The sequence below is a fragment of the Corvus kubaryi genome, unplaced genomic scaffold (assembly GCF_017639235.1).
Source record: "Corvus kubaryi isolate FWS band 111438036 unplaced genomic scaffold, C.kubaryi_AGA036_p1.0 37391, whole genome shotgun sequence".
Classification (NCBI taxonomy): domain Eukaryota; kingdom Metazoa; phylum Chordata; class Aves; order Passeriformes; family Corvidae; genus Corvus; species Corvus kubaryi.
In genome coordinates, this window is record NW_024581130.1 from 7779263 (window position 1) to 7791406 (window position 12144).

General features: G+C 41.4%; 1 protein-coding gene across 7 annotated transcripts in view; it reads left to right on the forward strand.

Annotated features, from left to right (window-relative positions):
* The first annotated feature begins 6 nt into the window (after positions 1-6).
* Positions 7-12144, forward strand: part of DCAF6 (DDB1 and CUL4 associated factor 6) — a 77728-nt gene continuing 65590 nt past the window's right edge. For all 7 annotated transcript variants that reach the window (XM_042037941.1, XM_042037943.1, XM_042037942.1 and 4 more), the window contains exon 1: positions 7-142. In XM_042037941.1, coding sequence (XP_041893875.1) covers positions 49-142 — 94 coding nt within the window. In that variant the 5' untranslated portion in view covers positions 7-48. The remainder of the gene's footprint in view (positions 143-12144) is intronic.

The following is a 12144-nucleotide window of genomic DNA, read 5'->3' on the forward strand; positions in this document are numbered from 1 at the left end:
GGCGCATCCCCCCCGCTCCGCGCGCGCCCTTCCCGCCCGCGCGGGGCCATGTCCCGCGGGCGCTGCCCACACCTGCTCTGGGACGTGCGGAAGCGGAGCCTGGGGCTGGAGGAGCCCGGATTGCTGCGCAGGCACTACCTCGGTAAGGACGGGGGATGTGGGAGGGTGCTGCGGACGCGGTCCGGCCGTCTTTGGCTCCCCACCAAGTGAGGAGGGGGGCCGGAGCCCCTTCCAGGCGCCGCCGCTCCCCCGCTCGGCCGCGCTGTCCCACAGCTCCGAAGTTTCCTGTGCCTCGCGTGGGGCGGTGACACCTTCCCCAAATCCGCCCCCCGGCCCTCCGCGCCCTCGGGGGTGGTCCAGGACACCCCCACCCCATCCCTCCGCGCTCCCGGGGTGTTCCAGGGCTCCCCCCGCTCCTGCCTCATCCCTCCGCGCTCCCGGGGTGGTCCGGGGCCCGCCAGGACCCCCCGGTCCCTGGGTGCCAGGCTCCGCTCGCCCGCCCCCCTTGTTTCCCGAAGGAACTGTTGCACGCCGAGATCCAGCCGGGAAGTTGGGCGGCGGCTCGAAATAGCGCCGGTGTCGGCGTTCCGTGCCCGGGGCCGGGCAGGGTCCGGATCTGCCGGCGCTGAGCTGCCGGAGGCTGGGAACAAAGCACGTAAACGCCTCCGGGATCATGGCGCGGCCGCTGTCCGGGCGCCCTCGAGGTGTTCCCGGGGCTCTGGGAGAAGCCGAGCCGCTGGAACGCGCTCGGTGCGGGCCGATCCGGCCGCCCTTTGTGTCTCCAAGTGCTCCGCGGCCACCGCTGGGTCCCCGCTGGCGCCCCAGCCCTGGGCTGTCCTCGCCTCCACACGCAAGGCAGGTATTTTCACTTTCCAAGTTAAAGCCAGCGCCGCTTTTAGTTTCCGAGGCCGCGGGGAGGTTTCTGTGGCGTGAAGGAACTATTGATATTCTTTGTCGTGGCGCAGGTTCTGCAAAAAGTGTTATCAGAAAAATGTTTAAAAAACCAGTATTTATTCACGTGTTTTTGGAGGTGTGGCGATCCATCGTAGCGGCACTGTGGATTTGGGGGGGTGGCTCTCCAGGGTAGATGGCTCCGTGGGTCGGGAACGCGTTCTTTTGTGTTCGTGTGGCAGAACAATTCCTGCCTTGGAGTGGAAACCTCGAGTACTCGAGATGGAGCTTGATTTACAGCACTGTAAAACGAGTGTCGTTCTATGCCTCCCAGGCTTTCCCGGCTGTGCTCGGTGGGAATGGTTTGTCGTTTGGTTTTTTCCTGGTGGAATTTAAGGTGGGATATCACATTACCGAGCCTAACTCAGGAGTTTTCTGTCTGTAGTCCCTGAGCACTCAGTAATCTACAAAAGGTTAATCAAGGAAATCAGGTTATTGCTGTTGGTTTGTACCGATTACAGAGAGGGGCGTGTGCGTGTGCAGCACACAAGTCCCCTGGAGAGAAATGTTGAGTCCTAAAATTAAGAAAAAGGTTAAGAACTAACTATGTATCTGCTTTTGATTTTAGTTATGTCTCCAGCTGTGCTTGGCCAAGCCTTAGCTGAGGATTGTTCTAACTTTTAGTGATCAATCCTTCTGACTGTTTTGTTTTGTTTTTCTTTTTCTTTTTGTCTGCTCCGGTTGGAGCAGAAAAGCTCGATGTTAAAATTAGGACTGTAGTGTGAAGGTTCCATTTTTTGAAGAAGAAGATCTTTTTTGTTTTCTTTCTTCTGCTGCTTTTACGTGGTTGTGTCTCTGACAGTTAAAGTACTAAGATTTGAACAGTGGAGATCGTCTTCCCAGACTTACCAAGATGTCTTTTCTGGATGATGCTCCAAATAAAATGCACATAACTTTAGTTAAAAACAAGCCCCCTCTGGTGCCTTGGTTAAGGTCTCATATTTACTGTTTTACCTTTAACCTAAACAAGTTCAGTTGCTTTAGAGCCTTGAAAAAATAGGAACTGGGGAGAGCCTTCGCACTGAATTGATGTTGAGATCTGCATTGGTGATGGCAAGAGATGCTCAGTTCTTACTGACTCCTGCTTTTCACCAAGGGGCTTGGTCCAGGGTGTGCTTGTCTTGTGGAACCGCTGCACTTTTACCCCAAATGGCGTTTATGGCCTTAATAAACCCACTAATTTGACTGCTAGTCAGGTGTGGTTGCTCGTGTGCAGATTTCCCAGACAAGAGGCCTGTTGTTGTGCCTTTTTGTGTGCAGTGTAGGTGTGGGTCTTTTTCAGACTTCAGCAGCTCTGTGTAGGAGCTTTGTTCTCTGGCCCACTGGTCAAGACTGCAGTGGTCAGGTGGGTGCCACTGGTTGTTGGTCACTGCTGATCTGGTCTGCATGGGAAGTAAGGCTTCTTCCTATTTATATGTATTTTTAGTAGTGTTTCAGCAGTCTGGCAGACAGAACAAATGCAGATCAGGCATTTCATTGTAACTTAGGAATAGCATTGGGAGACTCAAGGCATTGTCCATGTGCATTTTTTTGCTTTTTGTTTGTCTGGTGTTTTTGTTTGGGTGGATTTTTGTAAATTTGTCAAAACAATTCTGGATACTGGTACAAAACGAAGTAGTTTATGTATCTCTTCATTGCCTGCTGCTCTTCTGCAGCCACAAATCAAAGGAAAAGCGTTATAGCAAGTCCATGACCAACAATGCAGTTGGGAGGAAGATGTGTCTGTGTGGATGGTACTTGCATACTCAGCCCTTCATTGGGATGGTTGTGTTGTGCTACAGTGTAAAATGTCAGAAATATTGACAGTGACCCTGTTTTGAAGGAAGACAGCTGAGAACTAATTGCTGCTTCCTATTTACTCGGTGTTTTAGTTTCATGTGAACTGGCAATCAAGTGGCACTCTATAAATAGACTCTCTCAGCTTCTGAAAACAGCTGCTCCAGGAAGGATCTGTGTAATGTACCTTTCCATGCAGATAGCTCACCCCTGGAATTCATGGCCTTGCAAAAACTCTGTCCGATTTTGATTTTGCAAGATCCCTAAATAATTGCTCTGAAGCCCCATCAGTTGTGGACAGAGTTCCAGAGAAACAGCTCGTGGAGATGGGGCCATATGTGCGTCCCTGGGATGTGTCCTTCAGATGTTATCCTTTGGTGAGAGCTCCTGCTGTGATGAGGGAGGGAAGATGTGGGTCTCAGCAATGTATCTGTTAGCTACGTTTCCTTCGCCATTTGTAGGCTAATTAGTCTCAATTTCAGGCAGTGCTTGTATTTGAAGTCTCCAGAGGAAGCCAGGCCTGGGGGAGGCTGTCAGTAACTCTCTTCTCTTTGATTCAGTTTAGGGATCCTCTTAGCCCGGTGCTGGTGGGAGGAGCCCTGCTGCTGGATCACAGGTGGAAATTGAGTTTCAGACTGCTTTCAGTAGCACATCGCGGTGCTTTTACCCTGAAAAACATTGGTGCAAACTGTGGTATCCACGTTAAATTCTGCTTTGAAGCTGGCGAGTCTAATTACTCGGGATACTTTCACAAGAATCTGCAAATCTTGCAATTTTGTATCATTGTGGCAGTGTTTCAGGGGCTAGTGAAGAAACCTGTTCTGACCGCAGGTAGAGTGTTCTGTGCCAGCACAATAAAGGCCTCTGTGTGGATTAAATATAGTGTATAATGATTTGACTAGAGAAATGGCAGCATGGGTTTCTTGCAAGAAAAAGGGGATCCATAATTCCTCTGAAGTATTTAATGTGATGGGTTTATTTGCTTTTCTGTGAAGGGTCCTGCTGCTGAGAATGGCTCTGTTTAGACGGGACAAAGAATGAAGGCTTTTCCTTTTTTTTCTATTTTTATTTGTTTGTTTTGGGGTTTTTGTTTGTTTGGTTTATTTTTGCTGTCTGACATAGCAGGTTATCCTGAGAAAGTCTCTCAGTCTAAAAGGAGAGGAACTGATGCTGTATTTTAGTTCAGAGTGGTTGTTGGAAGCTGTGGTGCTTGATGCAATGGAAGCAAATATAAAAATAATCAGTTGTCCCCAATCTCTGATATCCTCATGCAGATTACTATTTTCTGAAGTCTTCTTTCCTTGTCATATGAAATTTTTAAACTTACCAGATATGTTAGAGATAGCACTGTGATGCTTTTCTGTGAGCTTTCACTCCCCCTTCTTTAAAGATTGTTTCATATCTTACTAAGTTTTTATCATCCTGGGTTTTGAGATTTGGGGAAAGTCTGAAATCTCTAAAAAATTCTCTGTAAGGAAACCACTGATTAGGCTCATTGTGACCAAATTTTGTAAAGCTTCAACAGTTCTTACTACAAAGAGATCTGTGAATATTTGTGTGTATGGAGAACCTACTAAACTACTTAGGTTTCAATGGTTCCCCTTCTTTATTTATAGGGATGAACCACAGTAACCCCAGAACTAACTAGTTTTGAAGTTAGTTGATTGCCCTGCTCATGAGTAGGGTTGAAAAACAGGCAAGAGTAGCTATTATAACTGACTTGTTTTGATATTGACTGCCTTCCATTCATATCAGTTTATAAAACTAGTAGTGGCTGGTTGAATGAAGATAGAATTTGGGTGGTGCTGCTGAACATTTGGTACTTCCTAAAATACATTGCCCAGAGTGCAAGAGTGAAATTAAAATGCTTCCTTAAAATACTGTAAACTTTCATTCTCTCTTTTGCTTTTCTTGGGCAAACAATCCAACCTAACCCAGCAGAATAAAAACTAGAATGCTGGGGAGAACAACCAAAAAGAGAGGCATTATTTTGCCCAGTTCTGCTTCAGCTGTATTTTAACACATGGTATCTTGGTCCTTGAAAATAATGTGGAGTAAGAAAGGTCTGACAGCTTTAAGATGATCAGCTTTGTAGCTGGTGCTCCTGCAAACTTGGAGATGGTCAGAATATTTAATCAACCTTTCTTCTTAAATTCTTTGCATAATATTTTGGATGTTTAGTTTTTTTTCAGGTACACTGTTAAATTTCATGTCCTAAACCTCTGGAATTAATTATCTTCTCCATCATGAGATAAAAACACTCATCCGTTGCAGCTAAACTCCAGAATTGGTAGAGGTGTTTTGTGGTATTTTTTCTTCAAGTCTAGCAGATTAACTGCTGTTGGAAAAAGAAGCATTATAAATGTACCTGATGGTCTGATTCTGAGAACGCAGTTCTGTAGTGATATATTCTATCACACACCAAATACTTCGTGAAACTGGACTAACTGAAGGTTTTAGAAAGATGTACGTGAACTCCCCGGATTTTTTTCATTAGAGATGTTTTCTGAATAGTAGGAATAGGCAGAGGCAGAATTTAAGTTCACGGTGTAATGAATGAGTTGGAGGAAAGTACATCTGTGGAATAGTTTTTATGTGCTCAATCTAATATTGGAAGGAGGCAGGAAGCATGAGGAAGGCAGGAAATTTGGCATAGTCATTGGATTTTCACTCGTGCTGTAGAAAAGTTTCAGATGCTTAAGAACATTGCACAAAAGGGATGTAACTTTTTAATTGAAAAAAACACGAGAGAGGACAGTGATCAGGTATTGCCTTAAACTGGATATCTTTGGAGTTTTTTCCCCTTTTTAATAAAAGCAAGGCTTAGTGACTCCAGTCCTTAAAAAAAATTAGATGGGCAATTGAAAGAACAATGTGGCATCAAGACCTGTTGATAACAAACTGAATTTGGAGTTTAATAAAGAGACTGTGTCTGAAATGAATTCCCTGATACTATCTCATTTAAACTGGTACCAAGGAACAGAAAGACACTATATGTATATCTAAAACAGCTTGTAGGAAAAAATGTTAGGGGTGATCCTAGCATACAAGATTAATGATTTTTTTTTTCTTCCTACTTCAAAGTAAATCAGCTCAGATTATAAAGACACCCACTTTAAAGCCTTTAATGTTGATAAAGGATAATAAAAGCACAGTGTAACAGAATCATCTGGACAAAACAACAAATAAAAAATGCTGGCTGGTTATAATTTGGTACATAGCAGAAAACCAGAAAGAGATGTGAGCTGGGAGGCAGGATTAAGGTTAGATGAGTATTTCTGTGGCCTGAGAGCTCAATGCTTAGTTTTAATTTCAGTCTAATCAGCCTTCTATTATCTTTGGGCTTATTTCAGTCGTAGACTAACTGAGCTATGGGAGTGGAGGACAGCAGCCACTTAGACCTGCACGTGGTACAGCCATGTAGCTGCACCACTAATTTAGGTAAATTTGATAGCTTGTTTAGTTATTATCTTAGAAATCTTTGCTTGTAGTTAATATCGCTGACCTTTTTTCAGTTACATCTTCCTGTGTGTTTTGTGGTTTAATTGTTACGGTTTATGTTACTGCTTTTTTCTCCTCAGTGTTGTCCCATTTGGCTTCCATTCAGTGATAAGGTGGTGATGATTTTTTTGTATATTTTCTTTAAAAAAAAACCAATTACATACAGGGTCTGGGATTACTTGCTGCCTTCTGTCACTCTGTCCTGAAATAAGAGAATGATTTCCAATGTTTGTTTTTAGGATGCTGGGGATTGATAGTAGCACAGCTTCTGTTTTTTTATGTACTAAAACCAGTTTGTGTAAAACTGTGGACCCTTACGGATCACAGTATTATGTTCTTTGGTGGGATTACTCTGCAGAAACCTGCTTTTTGGGTTTTGGTTTTTCTTCTTCTTTTTTTTTTTTATACTACTGCCTGGATCAGAACTTATCAATGAACCTACTTACTGAGTTTTGGTGTTTTAATTTTCTAAACCACCAACTTTTTTGCTGCCATTGTATTTTGACCTATGAATTAAAATGGAAGGTGGATTTCTGGCATTATATTTGGCCAGCAAGAAATGATGAAAAGTTGGTATAACTGTTTTAGGTTGTTGATTTTCTGTCCTTCAGAAATTCAAGAGGCCTTTTAACTTATCTGCAGTTTTGTCAGCATTTCTTGAAATGGGCTGAACTATGCACATGTACTTTCAGATTTTAAGGGATTAACCTTATGTGTAATGTCTGTGATTAACAGAATATTAATTGTGTGTTAATGGCTCCCAGGAAATATGAGTGCATGTAAGTGGGTTGCAGTCCCAAGGCTTTGCATGTATTATAATACTTGAATTATACTCAGTCTTAGGATGCAAATGTATTTGCTTTGTATCCTTTGGAGCCTCAGTGTTCTCCTGCAGACAGCTGGAAACTGCAGACATTTGTGTGCACTTCTAATGTATTTTCATATTTGATTGCAATATTTCATTGAATTTACATTGTGTGCTTTTAAAGACTTTACAGGGAATGTGTTTGCTTTGTAAAAAACTGCCTGTGCCTTGATACTGAGTGTTTCAGACAGCTTCGTAGTTAAGTTGTACCTTGATCTTCTAATAATGAGCTTTGGATACATGAAAGCTGTCTCTTGCTGCAAAAACAAGTCGTGTACAGCATGTACTGGATTTGTATTTCAGGATGAGGCGGTGATGTGAGAGATCCTTTAGATCTCTTTATTTATTTATTTTAATTTTTTTTCTCCCTGTAGCCTTCTTCCACTTGGATTGCTTCCATTAACTGCATTAGGGCAGATCATTAAACCTGTCTGTGTTCAGTCACTTCCAAGATGTTGCACTGCAACTCTGTGAGTTCTTGTGACTTTGCATGTGATTCCTGATCTTCTATCCTTGAGTGTCCCCAAAATAGTCCAGTGGGATACAACTGATCATGTATCAAGAACCTGTTGACACTTGAGACCGGTCCTGTGCTGGCAGTAAGGAAAAGGATCAGTTCAGATACAAACTATTCCAGCCGTCGAACAAAGCTGGATTTTTCACTGTTTGAGTGCAAGTCTCGGCATTTTCATGTCTTTGGGGCTTAGTGAGCTGCTGGTTCAGATGTGTCCCAAATGCTTTAGCGTGTGTTGAATCATTAAATATTGAATGCGAATATCATGAGATGGAATCTGAGTCACATCACTGAATTTTAATATCCCCGTATTTTCCTCATCTTGTTCTTCAAGGATTTGCAGGCTTTCCTCCGGGAAAATTGAATGTGTCCTTAATGCTGACTGCTCTCTGCTTAGCAGATATCGTGTGTTTGTTCAACCCTTTTTGAACTACTGAAATTTCACCAATATAAAAAAACTATTAAAATTAAACTATTAAACCAAATCCACCTCTTTACTGAAACTTCACCAGTATAAAAAACTATTAAAATTAAACTGTTAAACCAAACCCACCTCTTTATTTAGGTTGCATGGCTTTGTTGTTACAGTTATTGTAGTGTGTTCCTGTTATTTACCTTTCTAGGAAATGAGGAAAAAATCTGGTTCCTTTTTAATTCAGTTTTATTTTAGAAACACTGATATGTCCTCTGGACTCTCTTCAGTTTAAAAAAAAAAAAGAGTCTTTGGAGTTAAACAGGGGTTTTTTGTTATCTGGGATGAATACATATAGTTTAATGCAACAGGCAATGCAATTTTTAAAAGTTTTTTTTCCTCATTTGTTTTTAAATACCCAGTGATAATTTAACCTCTGTGAGTACAGTGTTGACTTAATAGTCATCTACTGTCAAGACTCAGCTTTTTATTTGAGCTCAACTTCGACGTAATCTGTCTTTAATTCTGCACAGTTTCCTGGTGTTTACATTTGTAATCTTATGGGTTATGACCTATATCTGTTATGGTATCTATATATCTATTTCCCATTTTCCCCCAAACAACCAGCACTGTACAATTCCTATACTACCCAGGATTAAATGGTATGTCAAATTAGGCGGGTGTGCAGAATGTTAAACGTCCACCCTGTCCAAGGGCTCAGTTTCATTTGTGGAAAAGGCAGGCCCTGGGTTTTTTTTGCTAGAAGACATGTCTGTAGATATGCTGGTAAGCTTCTGTATAAACACTTCTTAATCTGTTTAAAAATGAGTATCACGATAGCTTAAACAACTTTAAATAGTAGGCTTTGATTTTGCCCAGAGCCTCTGTCTGGAATTCCTGGGATTAGTCCTGCTGGCAGAGTGGGAGAAGCAGCATCACTGGAAGGTGATGGCAGGACTGGCAGCAGTGGGGGCACACACCTCCTCAGCAGGAAAGAGGACATTCCTGCTAGGAATGTGCTCCTCTGAGAAGCAGATTCCACTTTTTCTTCCCTTCTCCTAGTGACTCTGCATGCTCTAGCATTAATTTTGCCTGAGTGCTTGGAGGTGAGAGACCCCTGGTTCTGCTACGAGCAATTTTAACTTCTGCACTGGGGCGGAGCAACACCGCATTTCAGTTTCTTAGATACCATCTCTTCTTGCTGGAAAGTGGAGCTCCTGATTAACCTTGGGTGTTACACAGATCAGCAGTACCTGAGAACATAAAGCAGAGCGTCTGATGTGTACTTCCCCAAGTGGTGTTAAGGATCATCTGGGTTATTATGTTGATGTCATTTCTATAAGAAAATATTCAACATTGTTGTCCACACAGCAGTTTCAGATGAAGACTTTTCAAAGTCAAAGGAAAGTATTTCCAAAGACATGTTGAAACCTACAGTAATGCTGTTTACTCCAGCTTGCAACGATCTGTGTAATATTTCTTTTTGCCTTCAGTTAATAGAAGCCTCCTTTGATTTTTCTTCAGGGAAGAAAGCAGGGCACAAGTATATTTTTCTTGATCTGATAACTAATTGTTTTTGTGTTGGTACCTGTTTTAGAATTTTGAGGTATTTCTTTGGGAGTCTTATTTTAGTGCTGGTGGAGAAAACAGCAAAAGCTTTTGCATGTAGTTAATCCTGCATCCAGTTAATCACTTAAGCTATTTCCGATAGTGTTCTGTTGAGAGGAGTAAGGTGGTATGTCTTATCTTTTACACAGATAGAGCTTCTCTTAGTTCTATCATGTGAATTTTGCCCTCTACTCTGTAGAAATTAGAAATATTTGTGGCATAAATTTTTTGTCTCAGTGAGTCGTTTGTGTTTGATCATTGGACTACTTTAAAGGATTGAATAAATATTAAAACTGCTGAAAACTGGCATTTTTTCCTCCTGTCACAAAACCTCAGTTGCAATCTGTGGCAAGAACAATACAGAAGACTTCAGTATGGGCAGTGTAAGGATATCTGTCAGAATGTGGTGTACTTGTGAATGAAATCCACTTAGCACCAGTGGGTACAGCACAGATAAAGTGCCTTCTCTGAGAAAGGTACTTGTACTTTATCCCACATTTTTGTCACTGAGAATACCTTAAACACTTGATATTAATGCAGCTGAATTTTATGTAAGAAGTATCTTTCAGGCATAAACCATGGTAAATATCAAACAGAAATTAAAGACATTGGTTTAAAGCTTAAATGCTTGTAACCTTACCATTTATGGAGCCCAGTGGAGGCTTATATTTGGGAGTGGATACTTTCAGTATCCAAAAGATGTTTCAAAGTTAATTACAGCCATTGCTACTAATCCAAACATATTTATGCTCTTAGCTATAGTAACCTATTCTTGCAGACTGTAGAAGCAAACTTAAACAGGAGTATTTTCCAAAATGCTTATTTATTACCCTAAAATGTATAACATTGCTGAACTACTTTTTTTTGAAACTTTAGCAGATCTCTTTTTGTGGTTTTTTTTTTTCTGAGATCAGATTTTGTGTTAATATACTCACCATAAGATTTGCTGATTTATAACTGAGGGCATAGTGTCCTATCTTCTCTAGTTTCTGTCTTGGTGTTACAAAATCTGTAAGTTTTGTGTTTCTTAATACCTAAAGCTCATTACTAAAGCCTATCTTAGGATTTGAGTATGAGCTTAATTAGCACCAAGTTGTTTGATGCTGGGTGTTTAGTAGCAAAGCTCTTACATATTAAAATGGCAAAGAAGTCTCTTTGTAGACAGAAAAAATATTTTGAATTTTCTTTATAGTGTTCACGCTTTCAGGCTTGCTGATGTATCATTAAGAACAGAGAATAATTTGAGTTATCTGTTTTGAACTTAAGCCATAATGAAGTAGTGGTTCATAGTCACTTGAAAGGTAGTCTTTTAAACATTGACAGAACCAAGAGTTATAATTTTTTGGCATTTTTACAGTAGTGCAGAAGAGTGAAGAAATATAACATAGGGCCTTGTTCAGAGGACTGGAGATCACACCAATGGATTTGGTTTCTGGCAGTACTGCTGGTTCACTCTTTCCTTTGATAAATTGCTTGAGTTTCCTGTGTCACAATTTTGATGACTATAAAATGGGGCCAGTGTCGGCCTACATAGCTAACAAATGATTTTCAAGGTCTTAATTAATCTTCAAGAATTTTAACTTACCTTGACGAAAGTTAATTCAGTTCATATTGTGTATTGAGTCCTGTTTACTGTGTGGTATATGGAAAATTCTGGTTGCTGGAAAAAGTGTGTTGAGATGTGGATCAGAAGTTACATCATCATGCAGAGTTTGATGTAGTTGATCAAATAAGCTATATACAAATGGAGTTACTTCAGAAATGCATAAACTCTACCCTGGAAAACCAAGAGAAGTTTTGAACCACACTCAGAATGCAGGATAACATGTGCTCTGCGTTGGGAACAGATGCTGGCTCCATTTCAGCTTTAAACTAGGGCATTCCAAATGTCACAGCGAGCCAGCGCTGAGGGACTTGGCCTTGCAAAGAGGCAGCTTGATATAAATGAGTGTTCCTTTGATAAATGGGGTCTATTACTGAATAAGGGTTGTCTTTTAACGTCTCATACTGCGTTGGTGCTGCTTTGGATCAAAGTTTAGTTACATTTTCTGTGGAGCACAAGTGTGCTTTAAAGCTAAACCTCCATCATGAAATGATCTGTACTACCTCAATGGGAAATTCTGGAGCACAGTTTTAAATACATGAAGGTTTTACATGCTAAAAGCATTTAACTTGTCTGGTGTCATCAGTTCTGAAGCAGCTTTGACTAAGTTGCTTACAAAAGAAAGGTATGTGTCTCTGCCAAAACAGGCATGTAGAAAGCACCTGATCAGCAATTCCTAAACCGAGGATTGTGACCTAAATGGTGTCATAACTGCTGTGAGTGGGGAGTACAAGGGATGCTGTTGTATTTTGGTATTGCTCCCTGAAGTGAGATTAGAGCTCTGTAAATGTGCCCAGACACCCAGGTTGGGTAATTCTCCAGGTGGGAGTTGCAAGGCAGCATTTGGTTTGACCTTGTGCACAGTGGCTGTTTTGAAGAAGTAATGTTACAAAGAAGCAGCTGCAGCTTCTCTT